The 23,531-nt window shown below is 40.9% G+C and overlaps 3 protein-coding genes across 7 annotated transcripts in view; 2 read left to right on the top strand and 1 right to left on the bottom strand.

Moving 5' to 3' along the window:
- HEXD (hexosaminidase D) overlaps positions 1-6,536 on the top strand; it is a 28,487-nt gene extending 21,951 nt beyond the window's left edge. Inside the window, exon 13 of the mRNA XM_043497410.1 lies at positions 5,928-6,536. Within this exon, the coding sequence (XP_043353345.1) occupies positions 5,928-5,994 (67 nt within the window). The 3' untranslated portion in view covers positions 5,995-6,536. The remainder of the gene's footprint in view (positions 1-5,927) is intronic.
- On the bottom strand, positions 1,638-15,451 carry LOC119842829 (cytochrome b-245 chaperone 1). 3 transcript variants are annotated; one of them, XM_038371503.2, is made up of 7 exons: positions 15,236-15,394; positions 11,406-11,536; positions 10,135-10,176; positions 8,644-8,717; positions 7,379-7,475; positions 4,422-4,566; positions 1,638-3,031 (listed from the first exon to the last, which is right to left on the bottom strand). In XM_038371503.2, exons 2-7 carry the CDS (start codon positions 11,488-11,490, stop codon positions 2,896-2,898), a joined length of 579 nt encoding a protein of 192 aa, XP_038227431.1. In that variant the 5' UTR covers positions 11,491-11,536; positions 15,236-15,394; the 3' UTR covers positions 1,638-2,895. The 3 variants fall into 3 exon arrangements, with proteins under 3 accessions (XP_038227431.1, XP_038227430.1, XP_043353360.1); XM_038371502.2 differs by lacking the exon at positions 11,406-11,536 and having other exon boundaries at positions 15,236-15,451; XM_043497425.1 differs by lacking the exon at positions 10,135-10,176.
- A 174-nt stretch (positions 15,452-15,625) lies between these two features.
- Positions 15,626-23,531, top strand: part of NARF (nuclear prelamin A recognition factor) — a 48,763-nt gene continuing 40,857 nt past the window's right edge. Inside the window, exons 1-2 of one of the 3 annotated variants that reach the window (XM_043497415.1) lie at positions 15,687-15,746; positions 16,559-16,609. The gene's annotated coding sequence lies outside the window, so the exon portion shown is untranslated. Of the gene's footprint in view, positions 15,747-16,558; positions 16,610-22,972; positions 23,380-23,531 lie in introns of those variants that run through there. The other 2 variants (XM_043497414.1, XM_038371095.2) reach the window with 2 other exon arrangements.

Genomic DNA, 23,531 nt, shown 5'->3' on the forward strand with positions numbered 1-23,531 from the left:
AGTTGTTCCCGTAACAAATCTGTAGGACTGCGCGTTGGTCTTCCATTCATGCCTTTGCCAAGCCTTATGCCATCCTACCTTCTTGGGATGATAGCACCTGTGGTGATACAGCCCCCCTGAACCATCTTGGACGTGCCTCCTCAGCACCCACCTCCTCACTAAGGTACTACTTGGGAGTCTCCTGTGGGAAATGCTGAGTATCAGATGTTTTAGAAATGTGTGCCAAGTAATGGAAAATAACAGTACAAGAAATAAAGGACAAGGCCAGAAGATTTTGGCTGGACTGAGGACTAAACTTTGGCTGAACTAAGGACTAATGATATAAGCAGCACCTGAGAGTCTTTACTACCACAAGATAATGGAACCCAAAGATAAGAATGATGAGAACATTGGGTGATAAACAACAGAAAAGGAATAAACAAGTGCTGTATATATATTGCTGTGGGAAGGGAAATAAAGTGCTTTTTACCAGCAACTGTGTCAGTTGTCCTGTAAGCCAGCCTGCTAGCAGCAACAGTCTCCTATGGTAGAGCACCCATAGGAACATGTACTCAAAGGAGGAGAGGTTACTTACCTTAGAGTAATTTGAGTTCTTCAAGATGTTTTGTCCCTTGGGATGCCCCACCTCCCACCCTCCTTCCCCTCAGTTGTGGAGGCTCTGCTTTGCGATTAAGAAGGAAGTGAAAGGCGGTGTGTCCGCGCTCTTTGTAAGCCCTTGTTTGGAGCAGAAGGTGCTGCTCAGCACAGGCATGGGCCTGTGGACACTGCTTTGCATTCTGTGATCAACTGTGCTCAGGTGCACATGGATCCTACAGTGGGGCACCCATAGGGACAAAATAACTCAAAGAACTCAAGTTTCTGTAAGGTAAATAACCTCTTCTTTGCTTTCCCCACCAGCCCATCCACCCTGCCTGCCTCTATTCCCTAAAATTGGGAAGAAACCTCAAAACAGAAGTGCAGGCACAGATATGCAACTCCCTCACAGACTGCTGCTGTAACACTTACTGCCAAGAAAGTCAGCATCAAGCCTGGCTTTATTCCGAGTGTGCCTTTCAGATCTCCTTCTGCTGACTCAAACCACCATCAACCCTAATACCAGTCTGTGAAATACTAATAGGTAACACGTATCAAGCAGTGGACTGTAATCCTAATTAAAAAGTTAAATTCCAGTAACTATAATATCAAACTGCTAAAGACGTTTCCTAAATAATCTATACCAAATAATGCCACTTGAATACATTACTTTTTCACCTTGGTTTAACTATTTGATTTGAACTTACTTACAATTATCCTTTATACTGAACATATCATGTCAATCTGGTTTAAAGCTAACATTTTTAATCTTACACCTCCTCCTTCCTGTTTAGTGCACCTTCCAGTTTGAATGCTGGGATATTCAAGGCTTGATGCTTTTGTGCATCTCCTAAACAAAAAAGGGCAGATTATGATACAAGCAATTTTATCACGTTGAAGTTAGTTTGGCCCAATACATTCACCTTTGTTTCCTTCTCACTAATGACAGTTTGGTATAGTCACAACGAATGGAGTTTGAGCTCTAGATATAACTTTCTGATCAAGGCAGAGGTAACTTGTCCAAAATCTACTCTTAAAAAAAAAAAAAGCAAGAACCATGTATCAAAAAAATATATATTTTACCACATGGGAAAAATCTTAGAAAAGAGGAAAACAATCACAACATATTTGGGGGCAAGGTTTGGTCACAAAGCACTGACATTTCTAGCTGTCCCATCCTTCTTAACAGAGAGTATCCAATGCTACAAAGATCTTATCTAATGCATCAAAGACTTTTAAAATGGGGAACATTGATAGAGCTAGGATGAAGCTTTATTTTAGTGGTTGGCACTTGAAGAAAAAAAAAAACTTGGTGGACTTGCCCTGCAGTAGCAGACTTTTAAAAAATAAATATGTAAAGCAGCCTGACTCAAGGGTCCCATGTTTACTACTGTTTTATTTGGAGACAATGCCCATCCCTAAAACAGCAGCATAGGAAATTAAAACATTTCAAAGCGATTGCAAAGCAAGTGCTATTATATTTTATTTAAAAAGAATCATCCCTCTTTGCTGATCTAGGAGGAATAAGCCACATACGAAATAGACCAATTTTATATCTGAAATTCTGGACCGCCACTTTCAAATTTTTTTATTTCTGTTGGTTTCTAATTGTAAGTAACTTTTTCAGTCCTAGCGTACTTGGCGTCATTAAAGCTGCCAAGATAGTGGCTATCTTTTTGATTATTTACTATTTTAATATGTTTAAAAGCAATTTTTTAAGTGATTAACTCTTTTTGAATTTAATTACAGGATTTAAATATCCGTACCACATTGGAGTTTTCCTTTAAACAAGAGTAACAGAATCTAAAATTATAATGTAAAGTCACTAATTCAGTCTTCCTAAATCCAGATACACTCTACCTGCAATGAATATTTACAGCAACCAGAAGTTTAAATGTGTGACTATCACCTTAATAACTGTGGAATGCAATCAACTAGTTCAAACCAATTCGTAAGTACATAATTTTTCCTCGGTTAATTACGAGGAGCTGACAAAGTTCCAAAGCCAGCATTGTCAACACCTACAAACTATAAGGCAAAGTAACAGATAAAATAGTATTTGCTTTGGAGTCTATGCAAGCCACGTATGAACAAATCCATACTGAAGCTTCCAGCTGAAGAACAGTTTATGGGGATGCAGGAATTTAAAGCAATTCGGCATCAGCAGGCACTCCAACTCGGATTTTTGCAGCTATCGAGGCAGAGGAATTCTCACACATAAGGAAGACACCAAGCCACCAAATCATGAGGGGACTTCTTAGATGCAATGCAGCCTATACAGCTTCCAAGCATTCAGAGGGCTCAGCTTTTTTAATTTCATTATTACTGTTCATACTCGTCTTTGGGTTCGTCTGCATCACTGGCATCCGTTTCACTGCTCTGCGACAGATCTTGATGGTTCTCTACTTTGTTCAGTTCCAGAAACCTGGTAATGAGCTTGGCAACTGCTTCCACGTCACTATGGAAAGGAATGAATGACGTCCGAATTAATGGAGGTGTGGGGCTGATGAGCCAGAGCAAACACACTCAATGCTGAACACATATATATCTGAAGGCCCAGTCGTCAATAGGTGGAATAAGACTATGGTTAGCAACTTGCATAGGGCCTGTCCAGATTCATAAGCTGTGTGCAACTTTTCCAAACTGCCATTATAATCAGAAAAGTGACTAAAGTGGAACTTCATGAGTTCCAGTCTCCCAATGACTTTCAGACAAGATGAGGTTTCCATTCACAAGTCAGAATATTTTCTAAACAGCGCCTGCTTTACATTCCCTTGAAAGCTAAAGAACCTGTGGAATTCTTTCTGCTTTTTATCACTAGTAATAAAGATTCCTTAGTTAGTTAATAATTGTACTTATTATGCACGAGGCAGAAGATAATCTGCCTCACTCTCTCATAGCTGCACTACTTCAGCATTGCTAACAGAAAGAGAAAGAATGGGGTAAGCAAAAACACTGTTCTAACTTGAAGACACATAGGGAGCAGCACTTTTAGGGAGTATAAATGCACTTGAAGTTGACTGATCTATTTAGCTTTCAACACACTTCCTGCCACACAGAAGTATCTGATAAAGTTACTGCTACTAAGATATGATGCAAGATTTTAAGGTCTCCCATTAAGTCAATTACTCTTAAATGGTTTATCTAAAGCCCTTAAACATTTTGTAATGTTCATTATCTCTCTCAACCTATCTCAAGACACCACATGCTTCTGACAAGCAAAGCGGGAGGGAGACCTGTATACATGTGTTTCCTTCTGGAGAGAGAAAATAATAGCTATAAAAATATCATCATAGAAACAGCAAGATGGAAGCCTGTCTATTCTCTCCTTAAAATTCACCTCTGCTGTGAGGCCTACAAAACACTCAACAATGGCTGTGACAACTGCTTGTTACACTTACAAATCTCATTGCCAACTTGTGTTCTCGTCTTTTTGTTTTATCTTGTTTATACTAAAACTGTGAGCAATTTGGAACAGGGACTGTCTTTTTATGATGTGTCTGTACAATGCCCATCACAATGGGTCCTCAGTATAAACAACAGCAATAATCAAGGGGCCTCTTTTCCTTTTGATTGAACTACAAGTAATCAAAAAAACTATGAGGCCTAAAATGTCTAATATTGTAGATTTCATTACACAATTGCTCTTATTCTCAAATGCCTGAGACTCAAATCAGTCAGAATTTGAAAAGCATAATTTGAATAATCCTAAAACTAGATTAAATAAGACTACCAACAGAGCTTGGACAATTCTCTCAACAGCCTTCTATAATCCAGCCATTGGCCCTATAGTTAACACCTACTCCTCTTATATACACACACTCATAATCGAAAAGAATAGCTCATACCTTCTACAGCCCATCACTGCGCCCTGGGTCAGGGGGTGGGAAAATCCAGTGACAAATCGAAGCACTACCAGGTAACCCTTCCCAAAGTAACGCACTTTCTCCTCTTCCACGTTCACATCTCGAATCTCATGCAGCGAAGCCACCACTGTTAGCAAAAGCAGGGGAAGAACATCAATTACAACCATTCCCAACATTGCCACTTCTAATTTATGTGACTGGGACTCTAAGCTCCCTCTCCCTGCTTTAATAATAATGAGCCTCTGTGCAAAGCTTCAGTACTGCTGCCATCCTCCCACTCCACTGGGTGTGCTCTATGCCACAGTTCTGGGATCCCAAACACCACCAACTGTGGTGAGGGCAAACAAACCTGGATCTGGATGCAAAGCAGAATGCACCAACTGGTATAGTTTGCTCTAATGAACTGGTACAGCTGCCCAAATATTGACAATCATCCATTTATTACTTATGCTTTCCTGCTGTTTTTCCCTCTTTCATTAAAGACAGTTCGAACTGTTTTCTGTATCAGGTAGTTAAGAGCTGTTAAATGTATTGAGACTGAGCAGGTGTTGTAAAATTCACCATTCAGATCAGTCACTTTCAGAGCATCTCCTGGCTTCTGGGTCTCCATGTTAATTAGCATTTGCTCTCTGTTTCTGGTACAAATGCCTACTCTCAAGAAAACATTCGCTTATTGTTCAGGACACAAAAAAGGGGAAGTTCATGAACATTAACACTCACTCCTTCCCTCCCCCTCCCCCAAAGACTGTTTGAAGTTTCATCATAGTATTTAAGGAGGTTCTAAATGCTTTCAAGCCACTAAAAGCTCCCAACTATTTAAACATATTAGGAAGCAGTTTGATTTAGTCAAGCAAGGAGAGCAGATGTTTGGAAGCCAAGAATATCCTGGTTCTAGTTCCAATATAGCCAAGGCTCTCTGTGACCTCAAGCAAATCACTTAACCTGGGTTTGACTACTGTCACTGCAGCTATGTAATTGAATCAGATGCAGGAAGCTCAGTGGAAACCAGATGCAACACTTAAACTGAGCCTTCCTGGATAAATTCACATTTTTAAAAACAGACATTAGGATTTTGCATGGTGTGTTCTCAGAATAGTCTGAGGGATTTTGTTTTTTAATTGCTGTTCCCCAAGCCCAGCCATACCATTATCAACACTTCTTTTTGCTGCAGCGTGCACTACTTTAGCTCGATCTAGAATTAAACTCAGCCTGGTGGGGGACTTGTATCAAGGGTTAAGAGACCATCTTGCAGAGTAACAAACCAACATGGGAGTGCACAATGCAACAGGAAAAAGAGAAGCCTGTTAGCTATAGCTATGACAGAGGCTGTGAGCAGGAATTCTCCACTGATAATACTTCTATTCTAGTCATTCACTGATTTATACTATGCTCCTCACCACTGTACACGAGTCTCTAGAGCTGTATAAAAGAAAAAAAAATCAGTCACCATGTTTGTGAATATATTTATTTCTAATTCTCATCCTCCAGGTCCCTGACAGGCAGAAACTCCCTTGGGATTCCTCCTTCTGACAAGAAACCCCAGATGCTCATGTAACATAAAGCTGAACATGCTGCTTTCACTGCATATCCCACTTAAGGAAGAGTTCCACAAACAGCACCCATTTCTCTAGCATGGCAGCAAGAGAACTGATCCTGTCCCAGTTTCTCATTTTTATTTCTGATGTATAGAGTTACCAAAACCAAATTTTCAGATAACACGAAGGTCACCCACAACTTCTGTTGCTTCTGAGGTGCTGCTTTTCAACACTGTCATCATCCTGGTACTCTCCCCAATACCAGCTCCCATGTGTACATCACAAAGTGAATCAAGTTTCCCCTCCTCTTTGTGCTATTCAAGAGCAGCTTCTAGAGCTTCAGTGAAAGCAGCACAATGCGCAAGAACAGCAGCAGCTCCCAGCAGAAAATAACGTCTGCAATTCCATCTTTTGCCTACCAGAGGGCGCTGTGGAGATACAAAAAAACAGCAGCCCCCAGCCAGCGAGGGAAGAGAAAGAGCCTGCCTTTGTCAGGCCAGCTCAGAAGACAGAGTTTATGGGGAGACAGACAGCATGGGGTGCTGGGGGGGTCAGACAGGGGCTCACAAGGGCTAGTGGGGGAGGACAGACCAGAGCAGGGGCTGAATGGGAGTGGAGGCACAGGGCCACCAGGGAGAGGGAGATGCAGGGCCACATGGTGATGCGGGACGGGGTACAGAGCTACATAGGGACAGAGGGTAGCTGAGTGGGGGCACAGAGACACATGGGGACAGGGGAAGGAGGTACAGGGACACAGGGATGGGTGCAGGGACACATGGAGATGGGGGGAGTAGGTGTCTGAGTGGGGGCGGAGGGACACATGGGAGTGCAAGAACAGATGGAGACAGGGGCAGATGTGCCTAACTGAATGGGAGAGGCCAGGGGTCAGCCAGGGTCTGCATGGGGGAAGCTCCCTAACAATCCCTTCCCACATCCCAAAAAAACCTGTTCCATACTTTTCCCACCCATACCCAACAACCCTCCAAGTTCACAGCCATGCTCCTTCCCAGCAATTTACTTCCCTCTCCCTCAGCTCCTCAGTTACCCCTGACTCCCCCCAAGCCTTCACACTGCTTCTGAGGGTGTGGGAAATACGGTTCTGTATTGTAGTTTAAATGAATTTTTACTCAGAGTTCTGTATTAATATTCCTAGTAAGGAATCTATTTGTCAAAAAACATTTCCTGAATCTTTTTTGTTGTCTGTATTGTTACAGACATACTTGCTGACAGGTATTTTGAAATAAATGACCAAAAATAATTGAAACTAGTGTGATTATATTGTGTTACTTTTGACAAATAAAATATGCAGAATTTTAAAATATCGTGCACAGAATTTTTAATTTTTTGGTGCAGAATTCCCCCAGGAGTAACACTTGGTACCTACAGAAACACCTACTTTCTTACCTTGTTCATGGCCTGCTTTTGAGAGGGTCAATATTTTTTTGTAAAGGTTGAATGTTTTAAGGAAGACCTTTCCCTTGTCCTTGTCAAATACAGCTTCCTGTAAAATTGCAACACAGCATCAATTGTATCCTTTTCTTTTAAGTTGGAAGGTGGCATTTATAACCTCCAAAGAAATAAACATCTCACTACTCACCTGTAACAGTTAGTTTCTGTTATCATAGCAATATGAACTTAATAGTTTTACTTTTACTCACTCCTGTCCCATTACTGGATTATGGGGTCAAAATTTTGTTCTTTGCTTCCCCTCAAACCCAGACTTGTCTGAATCTCACACACTCTTTCCAGGACAGGATTTAAGTGGTTTTATTCTCCTTTAACTGTAAACTGTCCCTGGCCTTAAGACAAGATGTCACACCTTACAGAAACTGAAACTTGCTCTTTAAGTGTGTGTGTGTGTGGTTGTCCCACAACCCCCAGGCTACTGTGAACATAAAATCTACCTACTCCTTTCATTAATAACAGTGACAGTTACCAACTGGGCAAATTTTTAGACTTACACGATATGGTGATGTTTACGTTAAAAAGAAAACATCCCAAGGATTAGATGGTTCCAGGGACCGGTAATGGAACAGGGCATCTTTCGCATCTGGGTCATTTATTCAAGTACAGCATGGGTTAGTAAAATGACAATCTTCCAACTGCTTGTGAAATGAGTTGGTAACCTCAGTCCAGTTTCTGATGGACAGTTGTTAACATCATTAAAAGAAAAATCACAAATAGCACTCTTCTGAGAGTGGGGAAATATTGAGTGGGACTGGAGGTAGATCTGTCCTATAGTGACATGGGGGGCCTACCAACTAGCAGGGACAGCATGTGCGGGAAACTTACACTAGTAACTTCATGTGCTACTCCTGTTCTCTTAGCTGAAAATCACATGTTGCAAATATTTCAGCTTATAATTGCAAAAATATTCTACACAAAACATTAAAAATACGACAGATATGTCTGGCCAAGTCTTGTATTTAAACACCAATTCATCTTTAACAACGTTTCCTGTATTATCAGTATAAAAATTACCCTCACAGTTAACATTTACTCTAAGTTACCAATATGGCTACATTTCTCAACAGTGTCTGCCAGCGTAACTTGTTTACTAGGATTACACAATATTAGTGATTATCTGGCTGCTGAATTTGACAGCTGACAAATACTTGAAGCCAGAACAATCCACTTCCTGTCTTCTGAGTTCACAGCATGTGTCTTACCTCCCACTCCTCCAGATTCTGTGCAGCCACAAAGAGACACCCAGCTATATAGAAGAGTTTCCATCCCAAGCTGTCTGATCAATACAAGATACACAGTATTAAATACATTGTTTGAATAGCAAGCAAAAGATAGTAATAAAGATGACACACCCACTCTGGGAGCAAATAAGAAAGAAATGTGCCTTTCATGACAGATGTTTTCTTCTTCAACAGCAAGATATAGTATTTTAATAGTGTTTTTCCAGGATCAAAAAAAGCAGAAGTTATTCCATTGTAGAAAGTTTTTTGTTGTTGTTTTAAAAACACTGGAACCAGTACAATACAGAATGAACAACATATTTGTTGCTGGCAGAATTGTACATAGTTCTGTTGTGGATATGATTTTTTTTCCTGAGAACTTGAGATATTGAAATACTTTAACAAGGGGCTCCAATAAACACATTCCTCCTTAGCCTGTGATAACCCATATGATAAACCCCCTTTGTGCTGCAGAGAACAAGGGTGAGAGACGGGGGATATTAATTTATTGAAACAAACATGTTTCTTCAGACCAACAAGGGAAGCAGTCAGCACATCTTGGCAAACACATATATAAAATGTCACATGCTGGAAATGTTTACATTGTGCAATCTGTCTTTAGTGACTGCTCCAGGACTAACAATCAATTGCTTGACAAAGGTCTTTTACTAAAGATGGAGCAGAACTGGGCTCTCAGTACGTTTGGGGATACTCCAGCACAGTCTCTTAAGAAAAGATATTGTCTTTTACAGGTGGCGCCTCATATAGGTTTCACTGTATTTTGTCCTGGAAAAATATACTGACTATATTGGTAGTGTAACGCACTGTTCCAGTTGTGTCATTTGAAACAAAGAGGGAGGCTTATAGGATGCTATGCAGCTTATTTATTTATTTATAATGGGAGCGGGGGGGAAGCATTTGGTGCAATCTGATCCATTCCCAAAAGAACAGATAAAAATAAAGAGCAAATTTTTGATGAGCCCCAAGGATTAGTTCTCTCTGGCAGGAGTGACTTAATAGCATCCAGAGAGAAGTACTTCCATCAGAGGCATGGTACATTCTTCAGTTTGCTGGCAGAATTTTAACAATATCTACCCTCCCTGTGGAGTTAAAAGAACCTACTATCTAAGGTTTTTAAATGCATTGAAACATAAAGCATTACAGAGTGCTAAGTATCATTGTTATAAATACTTTGGGGATGTAGGAAAGCAAGGCTGGAAAAGAGCTGCGGAAATAACTAAAGAGGGAGAAAAATAGAAGATCATGGGGTAAGTCTGGGGAAGGCAATGGGATCCTGCTAAGTTTTAAGATTTGTACCAGCTCCAAGAGTTTATGATAGGCACTTTATAAGTTAAAAAAAAAAAGTACAAGATATTAAGGGGGATCAGGTGGAAGCTAGGGGAGAAAATCATCATGTGAAAGAAAATTCCAAAAGGAAAGAATAAAACTCTCCATAAAGTAAATGGACATTACCTTCACTGTAATAAGCAGCAGCCAGACCTATGGAAGATATTCCTGGAAAGAGGGGACAGGTATGATTTAAACATGTAATTTGAGATATCTAAAAATTCCTTTATTTAATACACACACATACATGCACCCAAGTTATATCCATTAATTCTCATGGAAAGAAGAGCTAGCTTTGATTGCAGCTTTGTTGTTCCTTTGGATTGTTACTCTCTCTCAGTGCAGAGAACAAATAAAGCATTTCATATTAAATAAAATATAATTCTCTCTCTTTCATGTAATTATATCATATTTTTAAAATGGGGAAACTGAGGTACGGATAGGAAAAAGTGGCTTGCCTAAGGTCAGCCAGGAAGAGAGTGACCGAATCAGGAACAAAACCAGAAGCTCCAACTCCCAGCAAGTCTAACCATTAAATCTCACTTCCCCTGCAAGGACAGCACTACTTTGAGTACTGAGGACATACATATTAAAAAGGCTATTCTTAGCTGCAAGATAGCCTACCGTGCTCTGTGGGACCAACAGAAACCTATGCATGCACTATTGGCGTACACCTGTGTCATAAAAGCTGCCAAGTGCTGTCACATATCCAAGAAACAATTGTTGGACAATACCTCATGCATTGGAATGCCTTGCTTCAATTAGAATGTGAACCCAGGCTGCCAGTTTGACAAAATTTGTTTACAGTATTAAAAGACAGTATGGTCTAGTTGACTGGGAAATAGGATTGGGAACCAGGATCTCCTGAGTTCTACCACCAATTCTCAGTGTAGCCTTACCCCTCTTTGATTCTGTTTCCCCATGTGTAAAACAGAGATAGAAGCACCATACCTAACTTGCAGGAGGCGCTGTGAGGCTTCATACTTTACGTCTACACAGTGCCCTTAAGACAAGAAATGCTATATAAATGCCAGAGGTGAAATCCTGGGCCCATTTAAGTGAATGGGAGTTTTGCTGCTGACTTCTGTGGTCCCAGGATTTCTCCCCAAGGGTTTATTGATAGTCAGCTGTGTCTTCATGCTATCCATAAATGTCAGTGGAGACTGAAGTTGAAGTGATTTCACCTTCCCAAATAATACTTCCCAGAAATCTTAAAAGTCATCTTAATAGGGTTTCTCTCAGGAAACATTTGTAACCTTTCCTTAAAACATGCATTTAAATGGATTTAGTCCTATACGTACTATTTGTGGCTGGCATAAAAATACAAGCCTGGGAAAAGCAGGTCCAAGTTACTCATTCATCTCTTCATGTATGGGGAAGAATCATCAGTGTCTTACCAACAAAGAGAGACCAAGATCTGATGCCAGGTGATCTCTTCAAATGAAGAATGGAACTTGTGTGGTTTTCAAGCAACATGTACATCTTCAGGAAAAATTCCCTGTAGCCTAGTAACACTCATGAAACCTAGCTGGAGAATGAAAAGGAGTAAGAACTTACAAGTTATTGCTTTACCCTTTGTCCTTCCTTTCTATGCCCCAATATTTGTAAACAACCTTCAGTCATGTCCATCTCGATTGTAATCTATCCAGCGCAGGGATATGGTGTTCTACTTACATGTAAAATACCATGCACATTTATGACACTGTACAATAATCACCATGGAGACCTGCAAAACAAGACTAACAAAGATTTGAACCCTGTAAGAAATGTCTCATTCTTTCTTTAAGGTTCCCTTCATTCCTAGCATAAGCAATATCCTTGGAAGAGTTTCCAAAACTGGCTGTCAAAATAAAATTAGCATTGCATCAGCTAACAATTGTGAACTAAGGAGAAAAGAAAAGCAATAGAAAGAGAGTGGTAAATTCTTGTACAAAGCATTTCTTCAGCTAACAGGAAAGGGCAACAATAATGGGTCAGCCTGTCAGCCAAAGCAGGGCTAGGCAGCACACTACAACACAGAATACAGGATTTCACGACTCAGTCCCTCACTTCAGGGTTGGGAGCGCTGCAGGATCAGCCCAAACAGGAAGAAGCACTTCACAAGGCACTGAACTATACCTACAGCAAACTCAGGAATGTAACTGAGTGGTATTGTAGACAGCCATATGCAGTCCTCCTCAACCAGAGGATAGGCCCAACACACATTGAGAAAGATGGTGGGAATTAGAAGAGAAAAGAGGCACTAATTATAAACATTAAGACTAGATAAATCATATTCATCGAATAATCATGGCAAGAAATTATTTTAATCTTTGAGCAATTGTGGCTTCCAACAAACACTCTGTTCTACCTATGGTGACTTCAGCACAAGCATATAAAAGGATTTATATTAGGTCTCCAGCAGGACATGTGTGAGGGCAGGACTGATTTGGTCAGGATGGATTACCACCACTGAGGAGGAGACAACAATGGGGATAGCTTTCCAGAAGGTTTAAAACTTCTCTTCTAGTGGAGAACTAGTTGAGGGGGGAGAGGGACTGGGGGAAATGACAATACGTTTTCAAACTGTTCTTCATTATGGTGATGACTAGGCAGCCACAACCCACGGAAGGGGGGGATGAGATGACATTTTTATTCTTACCGTGTATGCCACAACATTTTAGTAGGTCCAGCAGAGCAGGCTGTGAATGATATACCAGCATTAACTGTGAATTTCCTCTATTTGGTTGGTTTGTGTCAAAACCTTGTGGACAATACCAAGCTAGAAGGGGTTGCAAGTGCTTTAGAGGATAGGATTAAAATTCAAAATTATCTGGACAAACTGGAGAAAAGGTCTGAAGTAAATAGGATGAAATTCAATATGGACAAATGCGAAGTACTCCACTTAGGAAGGAAAAGTCAGTTGCACACATACAAAATGGGAAACGATTGCCTAGGAAGGAGTACTGTGGAAAGGGATCTGGGGGTCATAGTGGATCACAAGCTAAATATGAGTCAACAGTGTAACAACGTTGCAAAAAAGACAAACATCATTCTGGGATGTATTAGCGGGAGTATTGTAAGCAAGACATGAGAAGTAATTCTTCTGCTCTACTCCACACTGATTAGACCTCAACTGGAGTATTGTGTCCAGTTCTGAGCACCATATTTCAGGAAAGATGTGGACAAACTGAAGGAAGTCCAGAGAAGAGCAACAAAAACGATTAAAGGTCTAGAAAACATGACCTATGAGGGAAGATTGAAAAAATTGGGTTTGTTTAGTCTGGAGAGGGGAGACTGAGAGGGGACATGATAACAGTTTTCAAGTACATAAAAGGTTGTTACAAGGAGGAGGAAGAAAAATTTTTCTTCTTAACCTCTGATGATAGGACAAGAAGCAATGGGCTTAAATTGCAGCAAGGGAGGTTTAGGCTGGACATTAGGAAAAACTTCCTAACTGTCAGAGTGGTTAAGCACTGAAATAAATTGCCTAGGGAGCTTGTGGACTCTCCATCATTGGGGATTTTTAAGAGCAGGTTGGACAAACACCTGTCAGGGATGGTCTAGAGAATACTAGTTCTGCCTTGAGTGCAGGGGACTGGACTAGATGACCTCTCGAGGTTCCTTCCAGTCCTATGATTCTACGATTATTTGGAGAAACAGACTAAAGCCTTAAGGCAATTACAAGCAAATCTAGTACTATATAAATCAACACTTTTCTTACTTTAAGTGGCCTTAAAGACTTACTGCATTCCCACCCTTTGTCAGATGAAGGAGCTCTAGCTGTCACTGCAAAGCTGACACGGCATGACATAATGCAGTACCATGTGGAGGCAGTACATCTAATGGTTAGAGCCGGAGGCTGTCAGGACTCCTGGGTTGTATTTCTGGTTCCGCCATTCAGTCACTGAGAGAGTTTTGGCAAGCCGCTTAACCTTTCCGTTTATCCAACTCGGAAATAATACTGACCTTCCCCATAAGTGTGTTGAGACTTTTTATTTGTATAGTGCTTTGGGATCATTGGCTTGAAAAGCATTATATGGTTCTTTTATCCTGGGAGGTCCTGAGCACTTACAATTCTTATTGAGTTCAGTGGAGTTGTGGCTGCTCAGCACCTCTCAGAATCAGACCTTATAGGTATCATTATTACATTACTGAACTAACAATTTCTATGTCTGCAGCATCAGTTAGCGGCAATTTGGCTTTCAGTGGATGTTATCTACCTAGACCACAGGATTCTACATCCCTTAAAACACACTCAACAGTGCTTTAAATCAACATTAGGAAGCAAACAAAGCCAGACAGGCTCATGCACATCCAGGTTCTGAAAAGACAGAAATGGCCATATCTTGATTCCTTACTCATCCTGTTGTTCTGGGATATTGCATGAAGCATGCACACACTTTTAACTGTTGGGCACTTTAGACACAAAGTTTAGTTTAAAAAAATTATAAAACCGAAACAAATATATAAATGATTTTTTTTTTAAATTTAAATGAAAACATTTCCTGGGCGTGATGCTAATACTTCCTAGCAGCAGGTGCATAGGAACCTGACAGTGAAACAGCCAAAGCTGAGTCAGGATCCTACATTAAGATCTGCTAACACAGAATCATTCATCCCATTTTACCTCTCTGCTCTTGATCGGTCTCCCTCCAATCAAATCTGACCCCAGTCTAACATCTCCTGGAAAACGTCCAGCTGTCAACTGAAACGCAACATGACCCAAAGCAAGCTCTTCATCTTTCCCTGCTGATACGAGGTGGGAAATATTTCTGGTCTAGAACTGCAGAGGATTCACTGTTTTGTGCTTGCTCTATAATTCTAACAGAGGAAAATAGCGGGGGTGCCACATGATTCCTTTCCCCATCCTATTATTCCGGGCACACTGTCGTTTTTTCAACAATCAGTTGGTTATTAATACCTGCTCCTCGCCCCAGCCTCCTCGTTTCCTCAACAAGAATAAAAGGGAAGATGTGCTTGGACTGAGCTCCCCTCTGATGCATTAATCAGACACTGGAGTTTCCCCACCGCCTCTCCTCCCATGAAGCCACATCCCTCCCCATGCCCCCGAAGTCCCAGCAACCCGCCCGAAATCTTGGCACCCCAACCGCCTGCAGCCGGCTCCTCCCGCAATACCAGCCCCCCACACTGTACTAGCCCCCCACATCCCAGCCCCGCCCCCCGTGCAGCCCGCCTCACTCCCCTCCCCCCGCACGCTGGGAGGGGAAGCAGCACCGCCACTGACCGGTTCCTTCCCGCAGCAGCGCAGCCCCACGCGGACGCGCATCGAACGGGACTCGCCGCTCACTTTTCTTCCCGAATCCGGCCGCGAGGCGCCACACCATAGAGTCGTGGGACCCGAGCGCCCTCCGCGATCACAGCGGAGATTGGCCACCGCGCGCTAGAGTGTCGATACGCAAACAGCGCCGGAACTTTGGCGGCCATTTTTGCTTCGGGCATAAGTAAAAAAAAAAAAAAAAAAAAAATCCCCCCCTCCCTCCCCCGCGAAAAAAATACCCATTAACTTCTGTGGATGTGCTTGGTGCCTAAATCCAAGATGGCGACCAACTTTAAATCCTTTCCGCCCAAATCCATAATGGCGTGTTAAATTAAGGTATTGCAGCTGCCCAAATCCAAGATGGCGGCTTACGCTAAACTCCTTCCCGCCCAAATTCAAGATGGCCTGTTAAGTAAAGGTCTTACAGCTACCCAAGTCCAAGATGGTGGCTGAGGCATTCTTGCGCTGAAGGCCTTAGGTGAACACTGTAAAATCAGGGAGAGTCCTGAAGGGAGGAGGATGGTTTTGTTGAGTGAGGTCAGTCTGCAGGACCTAGAGTCCTTGAAGTTCAGGCAGTGGACCGTGACCTCCCCTGCTGTGGTTGGAGGCAGTGAGAAATGTGCTGGTGAGTGCATCCTCCTAGGAGGTGGTAAAGCAAGAATTTCAGAGCTTGCATGGGAAGCTGGGGCCTAAACAGCTAGTCCCATTGTTTGTGCTCTGGGCAGCCCTGTTCAGTCAGAGTATGCATACTACAGCTGTCACTGTACCATAGCATCTGGACACATGCTAGCCCTGGTTCATGCATTATACAGCTACCAAGGAGACCCCATGGTGTCACTGATGGTGACCACATAATAGCTTACACTTATAGCACCTGACAGGTTTCAGAGTAGCAGCTGTGTTAGTCTGTATTCGCAAAAAGAAAAGGAGGACTTGTGGCACCTTAGAGACTAACAAATTTATTTGAGCATAAGCTTTCGATGAAGTGAGCTGTAGTTCACAAAAGCTTATGCTCAAATAAATGTGGTAGTCTCTAAGGTGGCACAAGTCCTCCTTTTCTTATAGCACCTGCTATCCCAAAGTGCCTTATGTGCATTAACTGAGCTTCAAACCCCTATGGAGGTGGGTATTGTCATCTCTATTTAAGAGATGAGGAAAACCAAGCCCTGGGAGGTCACAGAGCTGGAGATGGAATCCCTGAATCCTGATTTCTGGTTCCTTATTCTAACCACTAGAAAACACTGCTTTTCTATGTTTGCTGTTAATATACATGTGTCTATATATGAACAGCTACTTGTGCATGAATCTGGAGATAGATACCAGCACTTCTTTGGCTCAAAGGTTTGTATTCATGCAAACATACTTTCTGTTAGTCCAGTAAAAGAAATTAGGCTACTATACCTTGTGAGTTTTTATTAGAAACAGTACATTTTGTTTTGCACTTTTAAGCTAGTGCTAAATTGTAACAGTGTTGCTATTTCTTGTCATTTTATCAAATGTATTGCAATATTTGATAATTTTCTTAAACCCTCAGCTCCTGGAGTCATGATATTATGTGGTGATCTCATCTTATATATTTTTATAAGTATGTTTTAGTCCTCATGGTTATGCAGAAAAGCTTAAAAGAGCAAACTCTAAGGCTCAAAAAACCAGAAGGCAAATAAGAAGAACCCCAACATTATTATTTTTGTACATCTCATGATTTTAAAGCCAATCTCATGGCTTTTGGGGGGAATGACTCATGATTTTTGAATGCTTGGGGTTGTTAATTCTCTAGTATTTTTAAAATCAGTTTAACTATTAATAAAATGATTAGGGGTTTGGAACGGGTCCCATATGAAGAGAGATTAAAGAGACTAGGATTTTTCATCTTGGAAAAGAGGAGACTAAGGGGGATATGATAGGGGTATATAAAATCATGAGTGGTGTGGAGAAAGTGAATAAGGAAAAGTGATTTACTTGTTCCCATAATATAAGAACTAGGGGCCACCAAATGAAATTAATGGGCAGCAGGTTTAAAACAAATAAAAGGAAGTTCTTCTTCACACACTGCACAATAAACCTGTGGAATTCCTTGCCTGAGGATGTTGTGAAGGCTAGGACTTATAACAGGGTTTAAAAGAGAACTAGATAAATTCATGGAGGTTAAGACCATTAATGGCTATTAGTCAGGATGAGTAAGGAATGGTGTCCGTAGCCTCTGTTTGTCAGAGAGTGGAGATGGATGGCAGTAGAGAGATCACTTGAGCATTACCTGTTAGGTTCACCCCCTCTGAGGCACCAGGTATTGGCCACTGTCGGCAGAGAGGATACTGGGCTGGATGGACCTTTGGTCTGACCCAGTATAGCCATTCTTATGTTCTTAATAAAATGTGCTTTGACAAATACTGACTTCTCAGACATTCCTCAATCCATTATCTCTCTTTACTCTTCCTTGGAACACTAGGGAAATTCTAGAATATTGGAAGAAAGCTAATATTGTGCTAATTTTTAAAAAGGGTAAACAGGATGACCTGGGTAATTATAGGCTTATCACTCTGACATCAGTCCCAAGCAACATAATGAAGCAGCTGATATGGGATTAATTATATTTCCATAATTAATACCAATCAGCATGTGTTAATGGAAAATAGATCCTATTAAACTAACTTGATATCTTTAATGAAATGTATAAATTTGATTGATGAAGACAATAGTGACAGGTTTCAGATTAGCAGCCGTGTTAGTCTGTATTCGCAAAAAGAAAAGGAGTGCATCCAATGAAGTGAGCTGTAGCTCACGAAAGCTTATGCTCAAATAAATTTGTTAGTCTCTAAGGTGCCACAAGTACTCCCTTTCTTTTTGCGAAGACAATAGTGTTGATATAATATATGTAGGCTTCTGTAAGGTGTTTGACTTGGTACCATGTGATCTTTTGATTAAAGAAACTAGAACGATACAAAATTAACATGGCACACATTAAAAGGATTAAATGCTGATTAGCTGATAGGTCTCAAAATTTAATTCTAAACAGAGAATCATCATCATCACACAGGCATGTGTCCAGTGGGGTCCCGCATGGACTGGTTCTTGGTTTTATACTATTTAATGTTTTTATTAATTACCTGGAAGAAAACACAAAATCGTCACTGGTAAAGTTTGCAGGTGACACAAATTCAGGGAGTGGTAAATAATGAAGATGATAGGTCACTGATACAGAGTGATCTGGATTGCCTGGTAAATGGGGCGCAAGCAAATAATATGCTTTTTAATATGGCTATATGTAAATGTATATACATCTAGGATCAAAGAATGTAGACCAGACTTCTATGGTAGGGAACTCTATCCTGGGAAGCAATGACTGAAAAAGATTTGGTGGTTCAAGAAGGATGCTGATAAATTGGAAAGGGTAAAAAGCCACAAGAATGATTTAAAGGATTAGAAAACATGCTTTATAGTAACAACAAGGAGTCCAGTGGCACCTTAAAGACTAACAAATCCGTTAGTATTTAATGTGCCACCGGACTCCTTGTTGTTTTTGTGGATACAGACTAACACGGCTACCCCCTGATGCTTAATAGTGATAAACATGAGAAGCTCAATCTATTTAGAATTACAAAGAGAAGGTTAAGGGGTGACTTGATTACAGTCTATTGGTATCTACAAAAGGAACATAAATACGATAATGGACTCTTCGGTCTAAGAGAAAGGTATAACATGATCCAGTAACTAGAAGTTGAAGATAGCATTTTTCCAGTCTGAATTAGTCTATAAATTTTTGACATTAAGAATAATTAACCATTGGAACAACTTACCAAGGGTTGGGGTGGATTCTCCATCACTGACAATTTTTAAATTAAGATTGGATGTTTTTCTATAAGACCCGCTCTACAAATTATTTTGGGAAAGTTCTATGGCCCATGCATGTTATACAGGAAGTTAGACTAGATAATCACAATAGTCTCTTCTGGCCTTTGAATCTATGAATCTTCACAGTACAATAATATTCACTTTTGGAAGGGAAATAGACTATAGACTATCAATTAATTATTTTCTATTTAAAGTGAACTGAATCATGATCCTACTGTGAAATAAGAAAAAAGTCTCCCTCTGCCTACTCTGCTAGACTTAATGAGACTGTGTTAGAATTAATTCTACTAATAAAACCGATGCCACAGTAAAACTTGTTATCCCCATTAATTTATAATCAATCAAAAAAATGCACATGCATAAATCCTGTTCCTGCACTCCTTACTCAGGCAAAATTCGCTTTAAGAAGTGCAGGATTGGGCTAATTGAGGATTGGACCCAGTAAAATTCTCTTCCATGTCCACAACTTAGTGTTCTATCTTCCTGCCTGCATACAGAATGCTGCAATGTTTGTTCTACATTTTCATATAACAGATATACTTTCAAGGGCTAGAGTACCTTGAAGATTTCTTGTTGGCTCAATATCATACTCCATGATAGGTTCTATTCTTCAGTTCTTGAAACAACTGACAGTTGTGAGGGGTGAAAGTGAAAATTTGCTCCTTTTACCATTTTCAAAGCATTCTTGCCTGTAGGGAAAGCTGCTACTGACAACTCTGGCTCAGAGTGCTGGTTTGGTATGGGCTGCTTTTAACAAGCTTTCTTACATGTGATTCTAGTTGCATGTGGGTGGATGGGAAGTTGTAGAGCCCAGGGGTGACTGGGTAAGTGGGGAGCAAGAGAGGAAATTAGGTATGGAGGAGTTGGGAGATTGTGGGTGGGGTGGGCAAAGCCATACAAGCAGTGTGGGGTAGCCCAACACCTCTGCATGAAGGCACTGGCACTTAAAGGGTACACTCAGTACTGCTGCTTCTACTTCTTCTACAGCAAGGTAGCAGCACTGAAAGGATCACTTGCCACTTGATGTGATGATGGTTTAGCACAAATGCCTTCTGCCTTCATGGTGCTACTGGCTGGTGCTCCAGAGAGCTGAGGCAGTAGTGACCAGGAGTGCCAAACCTTTATGGGTCAAGATATTGATGCATGAAGGTTCTGCAGCCTGTGTGCGCCAGGGAATAGAGGCAGGAGTGCCAGGAGATCCCTTCAAGTGCTAATGCCTCAGCACAGAGACATGGGATTTCTCCATCAGGCACCCATGCCTTGCACATCCCTGCTAAATTCTAACCCTCCTGCTCCTTCTAAATCCTCCTGCCCCTAATTATAGTAATATAATCCTTGAATCATCTTGATTCAACCTTTATGATCTATTCACTCTGCCTGTCCTCCACATCTCTGCTGGCTTTCCTAGAGTCTGCTCTCTCCATCATATGCTACACCCTCCTCCTATAGTCTCTGCTCTGCCTTACTGCCCCCCTCCCCCCACAACCCCATCCAGCTCACCTGGTGTGTGTGCAGAGTCAAAAGCAAAAGTAGCTGACGGTTCTTAGCAGTCTAATCAGCTGATCTTGGGAAATCTATGTAAGTGTTCCTGGAGTAGAGGAATAACTGTGTAATTATAAAATGTCAAAAGTAGCCTGTGTCCAAGATGTTATCAGAATGTGCTTGTGTGAAGCTTGCCATTTTTATGAGGATTGTGGCTATTTTACTATAGGAATCCAAAGATCTATGAGGGAAACAGAAAAATTTCAAAATTGGGAGTATAGTATTCTTTAATATTTCCTCTTCAAAAGTTAATAAATATTTAATTTAAAAATATATAATTTAATTTGACAGTGGAAGAATAATTGTGCCAATTTTAGAGATTATAATCTAAGGGCCAGGAAACCTTTTCACAACCTGAAAATATCATGAGGAGTGCCACCCTCTAATAATCCTTAGTCTTGAGATGTTTAGAGACTTTACTTCTAACTTCAAACACTGTTCACAGCTGCAGACCGAGTGTGATATCGGTAGGGAAAAAAGTGACATTAAGAGAGTAAAATAGAACGACAGCATTTGGGATTGAGATGGCAGAAACACAGGAAATGCTGACTGTCACAGCTGTGAAAAGAACACCTCAAACTGAGCTGTGTGTCCGTTCCGCAATATGAATGCAGTAACATTCACTTAACATTTTCAGAAGTGGTCACTGATTTTGGATGCCTCAGTTTCAGGACTCCCAATGTGAGATGATATCCTGGCTTGATTTTTCAGAAGTGCCAAAAACTCATGACTCCTAATAAAGGCAATGGGAAATGCAAATGCTGGCACCTCTGGCCATAAATGTCTGGGGTCACAGATGTTTCAGGTTGGACACCCGAAAACAGAGACCCAAAATTAGTCTGTAAATTTGTACCTTAGGTTTTTACAAGAACCAGGGGTCACTTAATGAAATTAAGAGGTAGCAGGTTTTAAACAAACAAAAGGAAGTACTACTTCACACAATGCACAGTCTCTGAAGTGTTTGCCAGAAGCTGGTAAGGGGCTATAGGGGATGGATTACTTGATGATTACCTGTTCTGTTAATTCCTTCTGAAGCACCTAGCATTGACAGGATACTGGGTTAGATGGACCATTGGTTTGACCCAGTATGACTGTTCTTATGTTCCTGCCCAGATGTGCATAGCTGCATGTTTATTTGGTTTTTAAAAAAGAATAAAATGGAAAAGAGATCCCAATATTGAATTTGACCTTTGTGTTAATGTCTGAAAATGCTGAACCTGTGATCCAGGTGCATAAGGATCTGCGGCTGAAATTGTAGAATTTTTTTTCATGGAGTGGGTGTATCTGCTGTTTTGGGAAGGAAAACTTTTGTGGTAAATAATACCATTATAGCTGAGGCTTCCAGTTGGGATCTACATGAAAACAAATTCAAGGTCATTGCCACTTTTTAGCCTTTAAAATGTAAAAGGCCTCAAAAGAGAAGTGAAACATGTACTGTGCTTACTAAATCATGAAAACCAGAGTTATAGAAACAGAAAATTATCATTTGCATTTTATTTAACATGATTTTTCCATAATCTTCCTAAATCCAGAAGGACCTGTCTTAGAGAAACTCAGAGGGAAAAAAATAAAAGGAAAGAGTATGTAATTGTTGAATATTACATACAAACTCAAAAACAGCATAAAAAGCTATTCCAATCTCTCTATATGTTCATGACTTGCCATTAATGTTAACTGTCTCATTAAGGGGAATGTGTGTACAGTTGTCATGCAGAGGATATATGAGGCTTAATACTACTGTGCATAATTACGGCCTTTACATGGTTTTACCGTATGCCATTTTCTGATTTATAACAGCCCTTTAAATTATGTTTAAGGCACCAAAAAGGCCAAATACTGCCTACAAACAGCTTCCCTTCTCACTGCAGGGTGTGGGCAAAGCAGCTTTCCTGCAATTTTTGTTATTGCAAGTGAACAAAATATAGAAGCAATTTCTATTTGTCTCTCAATGAAGATACAAGCAAAGAGTGCAGTTGTGTTCATGTATTGTTTATTGAAATCAATATATGTGCAGTAGGCACAGCCTTCAGGCTGGGGCAAGTAGGTCTACAATTTAGATAGTTTGATATAAGCGCTCTTTCTTTGTAATAGTCATAGTGAAAAAAGCAACACAAAAAGCTCCATTAATATAGGAATGTCTTAACACAAAAACCCTCAAGGAGATCTGTAGAACTTCACGTTAGTTTCCGCTTTTGAGACGCGAGAAAAGCACGTCCTGTATGGAATGGGGAAGAGTGTGCAAACAAGGCAGTGCCCTTTAGCAATGTCTAAACGTCAGTGTTGAAGCTCCTTTGCTGCTGTAGCTCCCACTCAGTCCTAGCCTAGCTGTGAGAATGAGGCATTACGTTTACCTCCTCTGCAGCAGAGAGGCGCTTGTGCCTTGCAGTTCTAGACAAGAGCCTGGGACTACGTGACAGCGCTCAGGTCTACAATGAACACTTCCAACGGAGAGGGAGGGAGTGGAGGCTGCTGGGGGAACAGCTCAGGGCACTTGCAGGACAGAAAGACTTTACATTAAATAACAGCTGAAAAAGAAGAGCATTTCACTTCCTTTGCTGGAGCCTGTGCTTGCCGCCCTACCCTTGTTGTCTAGTTTTTCCCCCTAATATATATATGGATCTCTTTAATAGGTGCAGCATGTTCCAGGCTTTACCTCATGCTATTTAATTTCTACCAGCCAAGACATAATTTATTGTAGGTTAAATGAAGTCAGCAGCAAGGTACAGTATCTGATTCTTTTCCCTTCCTTTCTCAGCCTTCTCTTTCATTCCTTTAGCTGCATGGCGGTTATTTTGTTACTGCTTGTGATTGTGCGTCTGTGTGTTTGTATAGACAAAAAATGTTATGTCTTTGTTTTGCATCTGGGTGCCAA

The sequence above is a fragment of the Dermochelys coriacea genome, chromosome 14 (genome assembly GCF_009764565.3).
Source record: "Dermochelys coriacea isolate rDerCor1 chromosome 14, rDerCor1.pri.v4, whole genome shotgun sequence".
In the NCBI taxonomy this organism is placed as follows: domain Eukaryota; kingdom Metazoa; phylum Chordata; order Testudines; family Dermochelyidae; genus Dermochelys; species Dermochelys coriacea.

Bases quoted from the DNA above. Each gene is read 5' to 3' on its own strand.
- LOC119842829 (XM_038371502.2), bottom strand. From the start codon at position 15,335: ATGGTGTGGCGCCTCGCGGCCGGATTCGGGAAGAAAAGTGAGCGGCGA. The intron at 10,177-15,235 runs GTCAGTGGCGGT...CCCTCTTTCCAG, and splicing joins GCTGCTGCGGGAAGGAACCG to GAATATCTTCCATAGGTCTG. The intron at 8,718-10,134 runs GTAATGTCCATT...TGTATTGATCAG, and splicing joins TGCTGCTTATTACAGTGAAG to ACAGCTTGGGATGGAAACTC.